Source organism: Lynx canadensis, chromosome A2, assembly GCF_007474595.2.
Source record: "Lynx canadensis isolate LIC74 chromosome A2, mLynCan4.pri.v2, whole genome shotgun sequence".
Taxonomy (NCBI): Eukaryota; Metazoa; Chordata; class Mammalia; order Carnivora; family Felidae; genus Lynx; species Lynx canadensis.
Window position 1 is genome coordinate 5,184,127 of NC_044304.2, and position 19,697 is coordinate 5,203,823.

Here is a 19,697-nt window from a genome sequence, read left to right on the forward strand (position 1 = left end):
GCCCCTAAGACACAAGGCTTCAGACATCCTGAGACATTACCTCCTTCTTGAGCATGGCCCTCGGTATGTCCAACCCCAAACCCCCACCACTACCTCCGGAATCGGAATCCCAAAGCCGGGAGGGTGTCCTCACACTGGCCACTAAGCTGAGCACAGAGGGAGGGTTCAAAGATCATGAGTGGGCGGGTGAGGGGGCGGGGAAATTGTGAGAGTTAATGTGTAAGAGAATGAGTGAATGAATGAATGAATGAATGGTGGATGGAAGTCAGGGAGGGGGGAGGGAGTAAGGGAAGGAAGGAAGGAAGGAAGGAAGGAAGGAAGGAAGGAAGGAAGAAGGAAGGAAGGAGGAAGGAAGGAAGGAGGAAAGTGGGAGGAGGCAGGGAGGAAGGAAGGCAAGGGAGGAAAGGAGGGAGGGAGGAAGGAAGGAAGGAAGAAGGAAGGAAGGAAGGAAGGAAGGAAGGAAGGAAGGAAAGAAGGAAGGAAGGGAGGGAGGGAAAGGGACTACCCAAAGCACATACTTTAGGCAGGATGGGAACCACGTATGATCCGAGTTGAAACCCTGTCCCCTCCTCCAGACCTGGACACTGAGAAGTGGACCCCCTCCGTGGCCTCGCCCAGTGCTGGGAGCTGAGTCAGGGGCAAGCCACTCATCTTCCCCCGCACAAACCCATGCTCAGTCCCAAAATCCCCTCGCAGGCCAGCCCTGCCCCCGGGGAGCCCTCAGAGGGGGCCCCGGCCATCCGCCCACCCTGGAGGCACTCTGCCCGAGGCTTGGGACTTGATGCGCAGTTTGTGGGGCAGGGAGGGCTGACCCTCAGAGTCGTTCCCTGGGACAGGATAGGCCACCCCGGGAGGCAGCTCCATCGGGTCAGCAGGGGGTGTGAGCAACACATCTGAGGGCCCCGAAGCCTCGTAACCAGTGGGCATGGGTGACCACAGCCTCCAGAAGGGCCTGAGCTCCGGTCTGGTCCCCCCGTGCCCATCCAGGAGGTGACAACTGAATAAGGCAGCTGGGAGGGCGGCCTGCAAGGCCATGTCCATTCTCTTGGGGGCAGGGGGCGCAGGGTCCTGGGGGCACCTGGGGGAGGTGGCCAGACCAGTCCACCTGTGAGCCACCAGACAGCCCCCGCATCCCGGAACCCCAGTGTCCAGGGCGCATGGCCTCAAAAAACAGCCATGGGAGCCGGAGAGGGAGGGGAGGGGTTCGGCCCTAGAGCAGGGGTCCCCAGTCCAGGGGGCCTCCCACAGCATGGCCTGCAGGGGCAGGGCCCGGGAGCCAGCGACGGAGGGCAGAAGGCCAAAGCGATGCCTCAGTGTCCACAGCTCAGCCCTGAGCAGAGCGTTTTCCTCCAGCAGCACGGCTAGCCTGCCCTCGAGGGCCGCGTCATTGAGACGCCGCTTTTCCCGGGACCTCTTGGCGGCTTCGTTGTTCTTCCTCCGCTTCTCCCAGTAAACCGTGTCCTTCTTCTCTTCCGGCATGAACTCCCGCTGCCTCCGGATGGCCGGACCCCTGCCGCGTGCTCCCCGCAGGGTCCTGCTGCAACCCTGAGGTACAACTGGCAGGCTGGAGAGACCCACGTCCATGGCTGCCTGGGGCACCTGGAACACAAGAGAGGGGTCTTGGACAGGAGGCAGGAGGCTGACCAGGATGGCCCTCCCTCTAATTTATCCTGTGACCCCACCATCACAGACAGGTAAGGGCGCAGGTGGAGTGGGAGCGGGGAGGGTGGGGGGTGACCCGGATGGAGGCAGAGAGGGATGTAATGGAGAGGAAGAGGAGAGGAGCTGGTGGGACCATTGGGTGTCTGGCAGAGGAGTGGGGGAGGCTTCCAGAGAAGCCGCTTGGCCGGGAAAAGCTTAGGAGCAGACCACAGTCTTCACGGAGAGCCGGTGGGGCACCGACCGTGTCCTTAGAGGATGCAGGCTCTTTCCCCGGGGTTCTTACCGCTGAGAAGTCAGCTGATAAGCCTAGAGCTCAGTCTGGTCTGAGCTCCAGGTTAAGATCCTTGGAGACCCAGAGGGAGAATGAAAGAGGGCTGAACCTGGAAAGAAAGAATGTGTGTCCATGGAGTTAAACTGAGTCAAGCTGGGTTCAGAAAATAAGCCAGTAGTCATCTGAATTGTGCCTAGGTTATGTCCCAAGACCTCCTCGATACGTGGCCAGAATTTCGCATCTGCCCATCCATCCATCCGCCTACCCACACATTCATAAGATGATCTATTCATCTATGCACTCACTCAACTGTCCATTTGTCCATCCCTCTACCCACCTACTCAGCCAACTATCCATTTATCCCCTCAACCACCCACCCACCATCTGATCTGTCCATCCCGCTGCTCATTCAAACATTCCATCTATCCCCCATCCGACTACAGAATCATCCCCACATCTGCCACTCACGCACCCACCCATCCACTCCCTGTCCATTCATTCACCGATAGAGTCATTTTTTTATAATATTGTACCTACAGGTAACAATAGAAAAAAAAATTGGACTCTATAAAAATGTTTACATTTTGTGCATCAAAAGATACCACCCGCAAAGTAAAAAGATAACTCACAGAATGGGAGGAAATATTTGCAAATCATAGATCTGATAAGGGATTAATATCCCAGAACATACAGAGAACTCCTACAACTTAGCAACAACAACAACAGCAACAAGATAAAAATACAAATAACCCAATTCAGAAATGGTCACAGGGCTTGAACAGACATTTCTCAAAAAAAAGATACAGTGCTGGTCCACAAGCACGTGAAAAGAGGCTCAACGGCGCTAGTCATTAAAGGAAACTCAAACCAAAACTACAGCGAGATATCGCCTCACATCCACCCGGACGGCTACCATTAAAACAAACCAAAACAGAAAATAGCAAGTGTTGACCGGGAGGTAAAGAAATTACAACTCTCGCGAACTGTGGGCAGGAATGTAAAACGGTGCAGCCGCTGTGGAAAACAGTATGGCGTTTCCTCCAAAAAATTAAAAATAGAGTTACCCTGTGATCGAGCAACTCCACTTCTGGGCATACACCCAGAAGAGTTGGAAGCAGGGTCTCAAAGAGATAGCCACACACCTATGTTCAGCAGCAGCATTCACGATGGCTAAGAAGCGGAAACAGCCCAAGTGTCCATGAACAGATGAACAGAGGAGCAGAATGTGGTCCAGCCATACAATGGAATATGATTCAGCCTTTAAAGGGGAGGAGAGGGGCGCCTGGGTGGCGCAGTCGGTTAAGCGTCCGACTTCAGCCAGGTCGCGATCTCGCGGTCCGTGAGTTCGAGCCCCGCGTCGGGCTCTGGGCTGACGGCTCGGAGCCTGGAGCCTGTTTCTGATTCTGTGTCTCCCTCTCTCTCTGCCCCTCCCCCGTTCACGCTCTGTCTCTCTGTCCCAAAAATAAATAAACGTTGAAAAAAAAATTTTTTTTAAAAATTGGGGGGGGGGCAATCTTCAGATTCTGTGTCTCCCTCTCTCTCTGCCCCTCCCCCGTTCATGCTCTGTCTCTCTCTGTCCCAAAAATAAATAAACATTGAAAAAAAATTAAAAAAAAAAAAGGAGGAGAGTCTAACACCTGCTGCAACACGGATGAGCTTTGAAGGTGTGAGGCTCAGCGAAATAAGCCAGTCACAAAAAGACAAATGGTCTACGATGCCCTCATAAGAGGTACTTACAATAGTCAAAATTTCAAAGACGGAAAATAGCATGGTGGGTGCCGGAGGCCAAGGGGAGAGGAAAATGGGGAGTTATGCTTTAATGTTATGTAAAAAGAGAGTTATCTTCTCTTTTACAAGATGAAAACAGTATGGGGATGAGTGGTGCGGGAGGTAGCACAACAGTGTGAGTGTATTTAATATTCTTGAACCATACACTTAAAAATGATCAAGACAGGGGCGCCTGGGCAGCTCAGTCAGGTGAGTGTCTGACTCCTGATTTCGGCTCAGGTCAGGATCCCAGGGTCGTGGGATCGAGCCCCACTGTGGGTTCCGCACTGAGTGTGGAGCCTGCTTGGGATTCTCTCTCTGTCTCTGAAAATTTTTTTTAATGGTTAAAACAATAAATGTTATTTTATGTGTATTTTTAATTTTTTAATAATAAAATTTTTTTAATAATACTAATGTAACTTTACTGAATGCCAGCCATCTTGCCATCCACATATCCATTCGCCGGTCCCCCTTCATCCACCCGCAACTCGGCCGTTCCCTCAACCATCCAGTAAGCATCCCTCCGTGTACCAGTCAGCCTCCCACAAATCCATTCATTCATCTGTGTGCCCAAGACATGGGGTTTCTGCCTGAGAACTCAAAGCAGGCTCCAAGAAAGAGTGGGCATTGAGAGCTGGCATCCTTGTCCAGAGAACCCATGACTAACCTTCATGAGGGCGGGTATGTGTCTTTTTTTGTCTACAATTGTAACCCTGGTACCTAATGTTGTGCTTGTAGACTGTAAGTGGTAAATAAACATTAATGAATGAGTGAATGAATGAATGAATGAATGAACGAATGAACGAACAGGTGAATCAAAACAGAACTTTGTTCACAGAAAATATTTGGCCCTCCCTCCTGCTGAACTGCCAGCCCCAAATCATGAAGCCAACCACATTTCCCTTTTTGCTTTGGCCACCAGGAAACTCAGTATTCAGTTTGAAGATAAGCCTTCTTGGTTGGGAAAGCCGTTTTCTTCTGCAGTGTTATTATTTGAATTTAGTCTTTTGCTCTGTGCGAACAGCTCTTGGCCTTAGTGTCTTGGCTGCATAAGATCTTTGAGATCAAAAGACAACACTCTTCAAAACTCTGACCATGATTCTACGTCCACGTTTCCCAAAGTATGTTGTCAGGAACCCCAGTGCCGAGGGTGCACTGCCCAAAAAAAGAGAAAAAAATACAATACATTTGAGAAATGCTGTATATCCTACACCCTACCTGAGAATCTTAATGATTCTCAGGAGCACCTGGGTGGCTCAATCAGTTAAGCGTCCAACTTCGGCTCAGCTCATGATCTTGTGGTTCATGAGTTTGAGACCCACATTGGGCTCTGTGCTGACAGCTCAGAGCCTGGAGCCTCTTTCGGATTCTGTGTCTCCCTCTCTCTCTGCCCCTCCCCTGCTCACACTCTGTCTCTCTTTCTCTCCAAAATAGATAAACATTTAAAAGAATGTTAAAGGCTCTGAGAAGTCCTGCAAAAAAAAAATTTTTTTTAACTTTGTTTGACTTAGAGGTTCTCAAACTCACAAAATATCTACTTTACAAAACACCTTGGGATGCAAATTCATTCATTCATTCATTCATTCATTCGTACAGCACTGTGCCAGGTCCTAAGATGGTTACCAGAGGAAAATCAAACAGCCCTGTGCCTTCACAAAGCCCCCAGTCACATGGTAAAGGTAAGTGAGATATAATGGAAAACACAGGCCCAGAGAGGGTCTGCTATCTGCCCAAGTCACACAGTAAGTTAGCGGCAGGATGAGGATTTGAATGCCATCTGTCTAATGCGTGGGTCCGTTCTGTTACAGGTCTGAGGGGCTGCTATGTCTGCAGTCATGGCTGGGCTTCGAACACAAGGCTTTGCGGGGCCCTGCAGTCACCTGAGTCGGCAAGAACCCCTAGTCGCCAGAGGGACTCCAGTACCACTGCCTGGGACCCCCTCTGAGAACTGGTCACGAGGGGGACACCAGCACTGAGGCCCAAGACCCCCTGTGAGGCCCAACAGGCATCTGGGGCCACCTGGCCACCGGCCCACCTGCTGCAGCAGGTGGCCCATGCTGGCCCGTGTCGCACGGGCTGGAGAAGCGCCTGGGGGGCCCTGGGTTTGCACCTGCCTAGTCCTCACATCTGCTCCTGGCGGTCAGACCACCTAGCACATCCTTGTCCAGGAGGCCACGTTCCCTGGCCCCTTTCAGCCGTCTGAGGCCAGCACACGCCCTGGCAGGAGCGCATCGTCCTGCTTACAGAGAAGGAAACCGAGGCTCAGGAGCTCCCGCGGCTGGCCCGGGGGTGTCGGCAATTTCACAAGTCGGCCTGATTTTCCCTCCCATCCTTTCCTCCCAGCATGGTGACTGCCACCACCACCCCCCCCCAGCCCCACAGCCACTGCTGACACCCCTGCCCCCTCACCCCACCCCCCACCACTTCCCTGTCCACAAGTGCACGCACCCCCTCCGCTCTCCTCGCAGCGCCGGCCGCAGCCCAGGCGTCTCCTATCCCCCCTGGGTCCACACCCGCCTGCACCCCGGTCCCTCCAAACCCACCAGCAGCCCAGAGGAGTCTTTTTCAAAACCCCACTGACCCTCAGGTTAGAAACCTCTGGGGTGTGCTTATGAAAGCAGACAAAATGATCCCTGAAAACAGTGCTCATGTGCAGCTCAGGTTCCCCCCCCCTTCTCCACCCTGGGGCCGGGGAGCGAACGGAGGCAGACGCTGCACGAATGGGTTTTGGAATGAACCAGTGAATGCGTGAGTATTTGAACCAGGTAATGAGTGACCTGAAAATGTATGAGTGAGCAAGCAGACGGAGAAATACCCCAGGGGCAGGGCCCTGAGAGTGGGGTACAGTAAGCCTCAGTGAATCCTCTCTCCCCCCCCAGAGGGCTGGGCCTGGGCCTTCCACTGCCCAGACGGCTCATCTGAGACCCAACCGACGTGAGCCCCCAGACAGGCGCTCGCTCAGGGTCCTTTGTCCCACCAGCCAGAGCATCCTGCCGCCACCGACCTGGCCCTGTCGGGGGCAGGGGGTGGGGGGGCCTCAGAGGGGGTCCTGAGCACCATTCCAACTTCAAGGATACTCACAGGAGCCCAGGAGTTGATGTGCGCCAGCATGGAGTACATCCCAAGGCCCTGGGGCCAGCACCCGTGGGCACCATCCTGGTTCAGGGAGAGAGGACGGAACGGGGGGGGGGGGCAGACAAACCCAGGGATGCCTGGAGGAGGGGCCAGACAGGCTGGAAAGGGAGCAGACGAAGACTGGGGATCCTCCAAGGAAAAGTCGAAACCAGCCGATACCCAAGAAAGAAGACAGCGTGGGCTGGCAGTCAGAGCCAGCCAGTGGGGTATGAGAGGGCAAGTGCCACTGTGCAGATCCCTTCCTGAGTCCCTCCTCCTCCCCGTGGCTTGGCCTGAGCTCCCCCTAACCACTGACCCCCACCTCCACAGGAACCCAAAGGGAGATGGGGCAGCAGATAGCTCAGCTGCCTGAATTTATTTAGAGAAGACGCAGCGAGGGCTGGGCTGAACCTTCCTGTGGTCACCGGGGAAGCACTAATGGAAGGCAGTGAGTCAGGGGCACTCGTGCGCAACAGCCTGAGGCAGCGGCGAGCAAGGAAACAGGAAAGGGGTCTCCCCCAGAGATGGCCCAGGCCAGTTCCACCCCAGCCCCAGCAGCCTGCACAGCTTCCCTGACAGTGGCCGTCAAAGCCCGGCTTGGTTTTCTGGAGTGACGGGGAGCTCATTCACTGTTAACTTAAGCTGCTGTCAGGCTGGGTGAGCTCTCACCATCCGGGTTTCCCTGCAACAGAACTAACACCCACCTTTACTAGACCTTTTCCCTTAGAATTCATTCTCTCTGTTGGTGAAACACCCCTCCTCCCTTTGGCCCCTAGATTCTCTGAGAATTGGACAGATCGATGTTCACATCCCCCTAGCCCCTCCTCGGGTCTGCTTTCCACGGAAAGCAGTCGTGTTTGGTGAGTGCCTACGAGGTGCCAGGCGCAAAGCACGCCTCGCCTTGTACTTACCGCCGTTCCAAGCTCCAAGAAGAAAGTTCGGTCATTACCCTCACTTGACGGATGAAAAGAGGCCCTGAGGAGTCAGGTGACTGACGACCTGCCTGAGTCAGCAGGACTGAGTCAGCAGCCTGCCAGAATGCAGGCAACGGCCTCCGGGCCCACACCTTCTGAACACAGCAGGGTAGCCTTCCTGGCCTTTCCCGCTCTTTCCACTGAGGACACATTTTTTAGTTCATTCAGCACCTCTGACGGGTAGAGATCAGTACCCACAGAGGAAAAAAGGGTCCAGAAACTGCACAGCTAACAACGGGGCGGGACTTAGATGAGCAAACAAGCCACCAGGATCGTACAAAGGACGGACAGAGCTAAGACCTTAAACCCGCTTGAACTGGGTTCAAACCCTCCTTCTTAGCTAAGCATGTTTGGGCAAGTCACGTCACCTCTATGAGCTTCCGATGCCTCAACTAAAATGAGGATAATAGGGGCGCCTGGGGGGCTCAGTCGGTTAAGCATCCGACTTCGGCTCAGGTCATGATCTCGCAGTTTGTGGGTTCAAGCCCCACATCGGGCTCCGTGCTGACAGCTCAGAGCCTGGAGCCTGCTTTGGACTCTGTGTCTCCCTCTCTCTCTGCCCCTGCTGGTGCTCTGTCTCTCTCAAAAATAATAAAAACGTTAAAAAAAAAATAAAACAAAATGAGGATAATAGCAGTACCTAGTTCATTGGTCATGTAAAGAATAAATCCCCAGGGCGCCTGGGTGGCGCAGTCGGTTAAGCATCCGACTTCAGCCAGGTCACGATCTCGCGGTCCGTGAGTTCGAGCCCCGCGTCAGGCTCTGGGCTGATGGCTCGGAGCCTGGAGCCTGTTTCCGATTCTGTGTCTCCCTCTCTCTCTGCCCCTCCCCCGTTCATGCTCTGTCTCTCTCTGTCCCAAAAATAAATAAAAAAAAAAAAAGTTGAAAGAAAAAAATTTTTTTAAAAAAAGAATAAATCCCAGAGATCCTGGTGTTAAAAGCCGATACATAATAATAGTGAACAATCCACGCAGCCACTTTTTATTTGATGGTGGTATTAGAATCCTCTCCCACTAGGTTTCTGCCACCCTGCTCCCACGATTATTTGTGTCGAAAATACCTCTGAGAACCCTCAGAGACCACTCAACACCCTGTATCGGTTTACAGATGACAAAATCGGACTTCCTTTCAAGATGGCGCACCAAGTACACATGGAGACCTTCCCATTCCTCCCCTAAACACTTAGAAATGACAGGAAAATGTTAGCTTGAATGAGGGACCAAAGAAGAAGTGCCCTATGACAAGGGTGTGCCCACCCTTGTACGTACAGGACTGGCTAATATAGGAGATCAAGAGCGCACATTCTCAAAAGACTCTGAGCAAGAAGAAATATCCTGAAGAGATGAATTCACAACCCCTTCATGAAGTTCTCACATAATCTCCCACTGGAAGAATTTACATCAGAGGAAATAGAGATTTACATCAGAGGAAATAGGAAAAGAATTTACATCAGAGGAAATTTACTGGTGCGATGTGAAAGGAGCTGTGCAATGAATAGATTGAGGAACTCCGAAAGACAAAGGATGGAATGATAGCCATTAGACAAGAACAGGAGGTTATAGAACAAAAACAGGTTGATTTTTTTTTATCTTTATTTATTTTTGAGAGACAGAGAGAGAGAGAGAGCATGAGTGGGATAGGGGCAGAGTGAGAGAGGGATACAGAATCCGAAGCTGGCTCCAGGCTCTGAGCTGTCAGCACAGAGCCCGACATGGGGCTCGAACCCATGAGCCATGAGATCATGACCTGAGCCGAAGTCGGAGGCTCAACCGACTGAGCCACCCAGGCGCCCCAAAACAGGTTGATTTTTTTAAAAGAACCAATGAGAGCTCTGATATGAAAAATATAGTTGCTAGGGACGCCTGGGTGGCTCAATCGGTTAAGCATCCGACTTCGGCTCAGGTCATGATCTCGTGGTTCATGAGTTCGAGCCCCGTGTCGGGCTCTGTGCTGACAGCTCAGAGCCTGGAGCCTGCTTCAGATTCTGTGTCTCCCTCATCTATAAAATGGCTTTGATGGGTCCTGTCACATGCTGACGTTTTGAGAATAGAAAGTTGTATGCACAAGACATCTGGCGTTCCAAGGTCTCCCATGGAACACCTTTCTGGGGCTCAACAACCCTCTTTTTTGAGCCCAAAGAAACCCCAGATGAGGACAAAGCTACAGTCACTTAGGCCACCAACATAGGAGAGAAATTTAAAACCTTGAAAGGACAAAAAAAAAGGTGACAAAAAAAGATGAATCAAAGGAGAGAGGGTAGGCTGACTTACAAATCCCCCACCTACATGGTCAGATGGCAGCCCACAATTTTTCCCTTTACACCGTGTTATGGGGGGAACTAAAAATGACCACAAACTCTCCGGTGGGTATAAGCCTTCTTAACACTCACAGGCAAGAAGTGACATCTGTGTGGCCAATTCACATCTGGAAAAATTGTTCATCCCTTTCCCTTAACAAGAAAAATACTCATTCGTTTTCATCTACACAATGAGATACCATTTTTTTTCTGGCCGAAATGGGCAAAGATTTAAAAACGATAAAACCCAATGCTAGCAAGGATGTGGTGAGATGGGCACTTGTGTACCTAGAAAGAGAAGGTATAAGCTGCTTCCTGGCAGGGCAACTAAACCGTCTGAAGCAGAGTTGGACTCCTACCCTGTTTGAGGGATAAAGATGTCACTTCTCTCCCACCTGGATCCCTGCTCCAAGCATCTCTCTATTCTGGCCTTAGCAGCCCCAACATCCCTCCTCCAACACACCACTCCAGCCACTTAGAACCTCTTTTGTTTCCCAGAAAGCTGTTCTTTCATTCATGCACGCTGTGCCCTCTGCCCGAAACATCTTCCACCTTCTCTCACCTCTTCCCCAGCCAAATCTGACTCATCCTTCAGGACTTAGTTTACGTGTTACCTCCTGCAGCAAGCCTACCACACTGACCCCTCTCCGCTAGGCCAGGAGTCGCTCCTGGGCTCCCAGGGTCCTGTGCATTTCCACCACCACCACAGTGATGACCCTGGGTGTGTCCCCCCCCCCAACCGATCTGCAGATATTCACAAGTACTTGACAAATATAGAAGTGAAATATTTGGAGAAGAGGGTGTGCTCTGTGTGGTCTCAGAAGGTTGAGCCAAGACCACAGATTGGGGTGGGAGGGAGGGGGGTAGAGGTTCAGGCTGGAGCCAGTGTCTGAAATAATTTTCTAAGAAGTCCAGCTCACTAACGCAGAAGAAGCTGCCTCAATAGGTGATGAGCTGCCCATCACAGGAGGTGTGCAAGCAGGGGGTTGGAAACCACTTCTCTTTCTTTGTGACTTCCCCATCCTTACCTGGCCAGAATTGGGGGGGGGGGGCTTGAAGGAGATGCCCTCTTCCCCAAGCGGTTCCATGGGGCTTTCTTGTGACTCAGAAAACTGCCCAGGGAGGACTATGGACCCGCAGAGACTATTCCCACGGAGCTGATACAGCCCAGCCCATTCCTCAGAAAGGCCACAGAGTCCCAAGACGCTACACTCTCACGGGGTTCAGGGAGCCCGATGGAGCCCCAGGGCCCTCTCACTCTGAGCAAACCCACGCCTCATAAAAGCCCCAGTGAAACCGACCTCTAAAACCGAGAGCCCTCTGCGGGAACTCAGATTTCAAGGGGAAAATGCAAGGCACTGTGGGATTGTGGCGAGCCCTACCCCTCCCCTGAGCCCCCTCCCAAGGCCCGGGAAGAGGCCGGAAGCCGTTGGTACCTCTGTGCCCAACCCACAAGCCCAGCTAGAGTCCCAGAGCAGGGACCAGACTGATAGGCAGGAAGGGGGCGGGCCAGGGGACAGGGTGTCTGCCATCCCTCCTGTGCTGGTGACACATAGTGTGGCCTTAGACAAGGGCCAGCTGCTCTCTGAGCCTCAGTGTTTCACTGTCAAATGGGTACAAGATTGGTGCCCGGGTTGGTTAAGTAACGTTGGTTACGTGCTTAGTCCCAAAACATAGTAGGTGTTTTGTTCTTCAACTCCATGAGCTTCAGGGAGGTCCCTGGGGCTCATGGGGGTCTGATCCGATGGCAGGACAGTGTCACATGAGTGTCAGCTCAGTGGAAATTGACCTCCTAAAACTGACGAGGCACAAAATTCATCTCGGTCCTGGGCCAGACGGATCCCTCAGGCTCTATCTCCCCGCTCTATCCAGCCCAAACCCCCAAAATGCTTCAGATCCTTGGGGCCCAGGCAGGCCAGGACCCCACTGCCTGGTGGAAGTTTGAGGCCCCCTAATCAGCCTGGGGGGTGGTGTCACCAGGAAGGGGTGAGGGCACCTGGCCCCAGTCACCACCCAGACCCAAGGGAAGGCACCCCAGAGGTGCCCTGTGTCCAGCCAAGCCCAGGACCCACCCAGCCCCTGCTTCCACTCAGGCCCCGGCCAGAAGGGTCTCTCTTCTGGGCACCTGTGTGCCCAAATCCACCCCCCCCCACACACACAAGGGTCTAGACACCATCCAAGCCCACCAGGCCTTACCCACACATCCCATCAACCCTGCTCCAAGTCTCAAGGCTGTGGCTGCTCTCACTCACTCTGCTCCAGCCACACGGGGTCTCCTCGCTGCTCTCCCAACACTGCAAGCATGGTCCTGCCTCAGGGCCTTTGCACGGGCTGTTCCCTCTACCTAGAATGCTGTTCCCCCAGATACTCACATATGGTACCTCCCTCACCATCTTTAGGTCTCTCCTCCCCTGCAAGGTCCGTCCTGACCCCTAGGCTAAATCACCACCCACCCACACACCCCATCCGTCTGCTCTCCTTCTCATCGGGCCTCGTGCTTATAGGGGGCGCTTACCACACTACTTACTTTTTCAATAGTGACAATTGACTTGCTCCGTGTCCGTCTGCCACCAGAATGCTAGCCCCTGATGACAGGGCCCACTCCCCTCTGTGTACAAGGAGCTCCAGGGCCGCAGGCTCCCTTCTGTGAAATGGGCCCAGGGGTGCCCTGAGAGAGTTTCCGGCTCTGCGAGCCCTGCCCTCCACCCCAGGGGTGGCTCTCCACTCAAAGAAACATCCCACTTTCCCTGCCCCCACCCCATGGTTCCCGGAGACAGGCTGTGTCCCTGGGGCCTTCAGGGGGCAGGGCCTGGACCCTGTGACTTCTCTGGGTTCCTGAAACACCCACTGGCCTCATCCAAGCCCTTTCTGGGTGCCCAGCTCTGCCTGTGCTAAGCACTTTACAGACACTATCTACCAGAGGGATCTCCTCACCACACAATCACATTATGCCACTTTCCAGCTCAACATCCTCGGCAGATCAAGACCACACTCCCTTGCCCTACCCACAGGGCCTCCCACACAGTCCGGATGGGGCTGGTCCCCTCCATGCTCCAACCACTGGGACTCACCACAGGGCCTTTGCACCTGCAGGCCTGCTGCCTGGACCGCTCCGCCTCCCCTCTCCCAGTGTCCTCATTCTCATCCTTTGATTGCCAACTTCTCCGAGAAGCCCTCCCTGACTTGCCAGGAAAGAAGTCAGGGAGAAACAGTAGGTGTTTCTGCTTCTTAGCATTTATTATCCAAGTAAGTTTTAAAGTTTATTTATTTATTTTGAGAAGCGGGGAAGAGACAGAGAGGTAGAGGGGCAGAGCGGGGGGAAAGAGAGAATCCCAAGCAGGCTCCGCACGGTCAGTGCAGAGCCCCACGTGGGGCTTGGGGTTCCCCCAAACAACTTTACATTCATTTGTGTAACTTATTCACTAACATCTCTCTTTCTTGGGGCACCTGGCTGGCTCAGTCGGTTAAGCGTTCGACTCTTGATGTCGGCTCAGGTCACAATCTCACAGTTCGTGGGTCCAAGCCCCACATCGGTCTCTGCGCTCACTGTGCCAAACCTGCTTGGGATTCTCTGTCTCCCTCTCTCTCTGCCCCTCCCCCCACTCGCTCTCTATTTCTCTCTCCCCAAAAATAAATAAACGTTAAAAAAAATAATAACATCTCTCTTTCTCCAATGAGACCAAGGCCTGTTTCTTCCCCCAGATATATCCCCACTCCAGGGCCTGGCACATAGTAGATGCTTGATAAATACTCATGAATGAGTGCTGGGCCGAATCCCGCTGTCCCCCCAGGCTCCCATTCTACAGGTGAGGAGACTGAGGCTCGCTCCTGACTTCTCTTCTGCACAGCCTGCCCCCCACAGCCCCCCAGGCAGCCTCCTAACCCCCTCCTCCAGCTTTAGGGCAGTGGTCCAAAGCCAAGGGGACATTTGTCAATGTTTGGGGACACATCTGGCTGTCACAACTAGGCGGTGAATGCTACCGGCATCTCGTGGGTAGAGGCCAAAGATGCTGCTCACACCCTACAGTGACCAGCACAAAGTATTATCCAGCCTCAAATGTCAATGTGTGGTGGAGAAAGTCTGCTTCAGGAGAAGTGGCCACATCCTAGCCTGACTGATAAAGACTGGCTAGGCCTGGGCCCGGGGGCCATCTGATCAGAACCAGTGATAGATGTTAACAGTAGCTCCCCGGACAGATTTCACCTGGACCCAGCTGCCACTGTTTCAGCTGAAAGAAAAAGAGAGAGGAGAGGAGAGGAGAGGAGAGGAGGGGAGGGGAGGAGAGGGGAGAGGAGGAGAGGAGAGGAAAAGAAAGGAAAGGAAAGGAAAGGAAAGGAAAGGAAAGGAAAGGAAAGGAAAGGAAAGGAAGGAAAGGAAAGAAGGACATAAAGGAAAAAAAGAAAGGAAGGAAGCAAAAGAAAGTCACCATCAAAAGACACAAGCCACAGAGCAAGAAGGCAACCCACGGAATGGAAGAAAATATCTCCAAGTCATAGATTGATATCCAAAACATATAGAGAACTCCTATAGCTCAGCAATAATGACACACACAAAAAAGAACCCTCAATTAAAAATTGAGCAAAGGGCTTGAACAGACATTTCTCCAAAGAAGATGCCTAAGTGGCCAGTAAGCCCATGAGGAGAGGCTCAGCATCACTGATCATTCAGGAAACGCACAGGAAAACAGGAGCGGGCCCTCGCACAGCGCGGGTTAGGACTGTGTGGTTCCACTGACCCGCAAATTGGTTATAAATACCATCCAGGCCCATAAACGTTATTTTCTCTTCCTTATGACTTCCTTAACAACACTGTCCTTTCTCTCACAATTACTTCATTATAAGAACACGGCACCTAATACCTGAACATACAAAATACGTACATGGAACATGCAAAACATGCATTCATGGACCGTCCATGTTATCACTAAGGTTTCCGGCCAACAGTAGGCTGACTGCAGTTAGGTTTCAGAGAGCCGAAAGCTGTATGTGGGCTTTTGGCTTGTGGGATGTGGTCGGTGCCCCTAATTCCTGTCTTCAAGTATCAACTGTGTGAGATACGGCCTTACACACCTGAGGACAGCTGCTGTTAAAACACACACACACACACACACACACACACACACACACAGAAAATAACAAGTGTTGGCGATGATGTTGTGAAACCAGAACCTTCAGGCACTGTTGGTGGGAATATAAAACGGCACGGCTGTTCGTTGCGGAAAACAGTGCGGGGGTTCTTCAAAAACTTAAAAATAGAACTCCCATATGACCCAGAAGTTGCATTTATGGGGTCAACACCCAAAAGAATTGAACGCAGGGATTTGGGGCGCCTGGGTGGCTCAGCCGGTTGAGCGTCCGACTCTTGATTTCAGTTCGGGTCATGATCCCAGGGTCGTGGGATCCAGCCCCTGGATGGGCTTGGTACTGGGCATGGAGCCTACTTAAGTCTCTCTCTCTCTCTCTCTCTCTCTCTCTCTCTCTCTCTCTCTCAAAAGAAAGCAAGCAGGAACTCTAAGAAATATTTGCACACCTATGTTCAGTGCACAGGGCATGATTCACGATACCTAAAACGTGGAAGCAACCCAGCGCCCATCGACACATGAATGCACAAACAAGACGCAGTCCATCCACACAATGGAACATTTAGCCTAAAAAGAAAGGATAATCTGACACCTGCCACAACATGGAAGAACCCAGAAGACACTAGGCCCCGTGACATAAGCCAGACACAAAAAGACAAATACTGTATAAATCCACTGAAATGAGGTCCCCGGAGTAGCCAGAGATGTAGACAGAAGGGGGATGGTGGGAGCCAGGGGTGGGGGAGGGGAAGAGGCGTCAGCGTTTCACGGGGACCGAGATTCAGTTCGGAAAGATGAGAAAGTTCTGGAGGCGGGTGGTGGTGATGGTTGCACAACACTAGGGACGTATTTAATACCACTGACTTCTATGCCTATAAATGGTTAAGATGGCAAATTTTATGTTATGTGTATTTTACCAAAATATTTAAAAACTGGGGGGTGGGGGGGGCGGGGAGAGAGAGGGACACAGACCAAGCGGTCATGTCTGAAGCATGGGCTGGCATGTCTGTAGAACCCCAGACATGTCCAGACCTCCAGGGCTCCCACCTCCCATAGGATAAAAGCCCAAGTCCTCCAGAGGCCCACAAGGCACTGTACCACCTGCCCCTCTCCCTCCCTGCCCTTGTTCCTCCCCATCTCCCCCCTTGCTCACTCCACTCAGGCCACGAAGGCCTCCTTCCTGTTCCTCTGACATGCCAGGCCTGGTCCCACCCCAGGGCCTTTGCACAGCATATGCCTTCTACCTGGAATGCCCTCCCACTTCAATATCTATATGGCTGATCCCCTCTCTCAATGCCCGCAACCCTCTGTGCAGGACAGAGTGCTTGCGCCCACCTAATCCCCTCTATGTCAGACTTGAAGTTTGGGGAACAAGGCCCCACCCAGCAGCGCGTGGTCTCAGAGACACAACATCCAGGTGGTTTGCGCTAAGTGACTCCACCCTCAGGGCCAACCGTGGGTCGTCGCGGCATGTCTCGCCTCCCCTTCCCATCTGAGCAGGGCCCAGAGCCCCCCAGGCACCTGCTACTGCCATACGGTGGGCACAAAACAATTGCTCAATAAACACGTGGATGAAAATGCATTATGGAGGGACAGAGAAGAGAGAGAGAGGAAGAGAAAGAGATACAGAAACAGAAAAGGCAGGAAGGGCAGAGAGGGAAGGAGAGACGGAGGCCAGCAAAGAAAGAGAAAGAGAGAGCACAGACGGCCACTAAGCCACGAACGACGTCCCACACACGCAGCAGACCCCAGCAGACAACAGCCAGAGGTCTGTGACCACGAACTCGGCAACAAACGCTCGGTCCCATCCCCACGGCCACTGGACCCCAACTCCCCCAAGTCCTTAGCATACGTGCATCTCCCCACGACAGTCAGACCCCACAACAGACACACCCTGAGGACACACACACGCACACACACGGGTCTGCACGGCTGCCGGACCCACCTAACCACCAGATCCCGGAACACGTGGGACCCCCCTCACCCCGTGACAAACCCCACCCTCTCCTACAGCCAGATCCCTAGACGACCACACCACAGCAGACCCTCCCAGGTCCCCAGGCATCCTCTTCTGGGACCTCGACCTCCCACTCAGCGCCCCCCCTACACACACACACACCCCAACAGGTGTAGCCACCCACGGGGACCAGCACCATCCGGTCCTTTTCAGGGTTACACGAAGCTGGTACTTTTCATCCCATAAGTGCTGACAAGGCGACAACAGCTGTCGTCAGCCTCCTGAGGTGGGGAACAGGGGTCGGATGTGGGGGCCACACGAGTGGAGGGAGCAGAGAGGAGGGCGGGAGCCGGGAGGGGAAAGGGAAAGGACAGAAGCCAGCAGAAGCTGGGGCACAGAGAGGAGGTGGCCGCAGGAGGCCCCCCAAAATGGTGGCGGGCATTGGGGTCTGAAGCCAGATGGTCCCGCACACAGCTGGCCCTGGCCCCCACCCCGCCGGCCAGTCCGCCCCGTCCCTTCCCCGGGGCCCCGCCGGGTCTCCCTGGGGGCAGGGGGAGGACAGGTCCCTCCGACTTGGAGAAAGGCCTGTTCTTCCTCACCCAGCCCTGAGCCCGGCTCTGATGAGGCAACAGAGATGTGGCCGACAGAGACAGAGAGATACACAGGTAGGGAGACACCCAGAGAGAATCCCAAAGAGAGCCAGAGACCCAGCGAGACAGGGAGAGACACAGAAAGAGAGAGAGCTGGGGCAGGAAAGCTGGAGGGGGGCAGAAAACGACAGAGAAAGGGACTGAGATGGGCAGCAGGAGGTGGCCTGGGGGTGGGGGGGTTGTTCCCGGGGTTCCCCCAGTGCCCTGGATGTCGGCCAGCCCAGGGGGACCTCTACCTGCACACGGGGCTCACTTCCCGGGTCGCTGTTTCCCCAGCCGGTCCTGCGCGAGCCACGAGCCACATCAGCCGCGTGGGGCCTCCAAACTCCTCCGCGGTGGAGGGAGTCACCAGCGCTTCCGTAAAGGTGACACCCCGGCCCCCAGCCTGTAGCTCGTGGCTTTCCCTGCAGAGCGGTCCCCCCCCCACACCTGGTGTCTGCCCGGGGAGCAGCTGTTTGTGGGCTGGCTTCAACTCGGGGTGGGGGGTGGGGGTCACTGGGGAGCAAACCTCACCACCAGGCGTGCGCCAAGGGAGGGGGGGGTCCTGCTGGTCTGCCCCCTGGGGGCCCAGCAAGCGGGTGGTCTGGCTGGCCAAAGCTCCAGAATGTCATTCCACCCCCCTAAGACCCTTCCGGAAAGATCAGAGGAGCAAAAGCAAAGGTCCCTTTCTCTTCCAAGTGAGGACACTCCCCTGCTCAAACACCCTCTGTGGCTCCTTGCCTTTCAGATTTCCTAATCCTTCTCCCCAAAGACCTACGCCCTCTGCCCAGTCTACCCACCAGAGGAGGCAAGCACACAGCAATTTAGTAACGTGCCCCCCGGGGGAACGTGAAGCCCGATCTTTCACTTCAGTATGGACTTCCTGAGGGGACAAGAGTGAATGCGGACCGCAGGTATTCCAGGCAGAGGGAACAGCACAGCCAAAGGCTTAGAGGTAAGGATCCGCACGGACGTGTTTCCGAGGGATCCTGGGAGAGGTGGTCAGAGCTGCTGGCAGGAAAGCCCTCGCCCGTGGCCCCCGGGGTGGGTGAACCGGATGGGGCGGGGGGCGGGCTGCAGGTGCGGAGAAGCCCGAGGCACGCTCCCACGCCCAGACCCCGCTGGTTTTGAGGAGGATTGACGCCCAGGTGGGATCGAGCGGGCCTCGACTTGGGGACAGCGCCGCCTGGTGGGCACGGTGTGGGACTGCACCCTCCTTCGCGGGTTCACTCCGCAGACGTTCACCGCCGCCCCAGCCGCGTTCCCGGAGCACGTGACCCCCCAATGGGGTTATTTTGTAATTCCCCGCTCCTAGAAAACAAATTCACCTTCGGCAGTAATCCTGAAGTGAAAAAATGATAATAGCCAGGAAATAAATGCAGATGGTGAAAAGTTCATTAGTGTCTGATATAAACATGTTTTTACGTTGGGGCGCCTGGGTGGCTCAGTCCGTTGAGCGGTCAGCCGACTTCGGCTCAGGTCTTGATCTCACGGCTGGTGGGTTCGAGCCCGGCGTGGGGCTCTGTGCTGACAGCTCAGGGCCTGGAGCCTGCTTCGGATTCTGCGTCTCTCTTTCTCTGCCCCTCCCCCAGCCTGGCTCTGGCTGGCTCGCTCTCTCTCTCTCTCTCTCTCTCTCTCTCAAAAATAAATAAACGTTTAAGAAAAAAATTTTAATAAATAAAATGAAAATAGTTTACGTAACAAGTGGCCAGTCACTAAGTGAATTTTAATATCCACACGCGGTACAGGTTTGGCAGGCACAAGTCGTAGCACTGATGTAACATTTTATTTTCTTGATTCATTCATTAGTGTTACAACAAGGAAGAATTTCTTGAAAAGAAGTTTTGTACACTTCACACACCTTACGATTTTATTTGTCAACTACACCTCGATAAAGTTGAAGAAGTAGAATTAAAGGAATAAAAAGAATAACTTTCCATGTTTAA

General features: G+C 53.6%; 1 protein-coding gene across 1 annotated transcript; it reads right to left on the bottom strand.

The window, feature by feature from the left end:
- Positions 1 to 431: 431 nt before the first annotated feature.
- NFILZ (NFIL3 like basic leucine zipper) lies at positions 432 to 18,110 on the bottom strand. The gene is made up of 3 exons (XM_030293661.1): positions 18,009 to 18,110; positions 1,946 to 2,042; positions 432 to 1,599 (listed from the first exon to the last, which is right to left on the bottom strand). Exon 3 carries the CDS (start codon positions 1,582 to 1,584, stop codon positions 721 to 723), a length of 864 nt encoding a protein of 287 aa, XP_030149521.1. The 5' UTR covers positions 1,585 to 1,599; positions 1,946 to 2,042; positions 18,009 to 18,110; the 3' UTR covers positions 432 to 720.
- Positions 18,111 to 19,697: the final 1,587 nt, after the last annotated feature.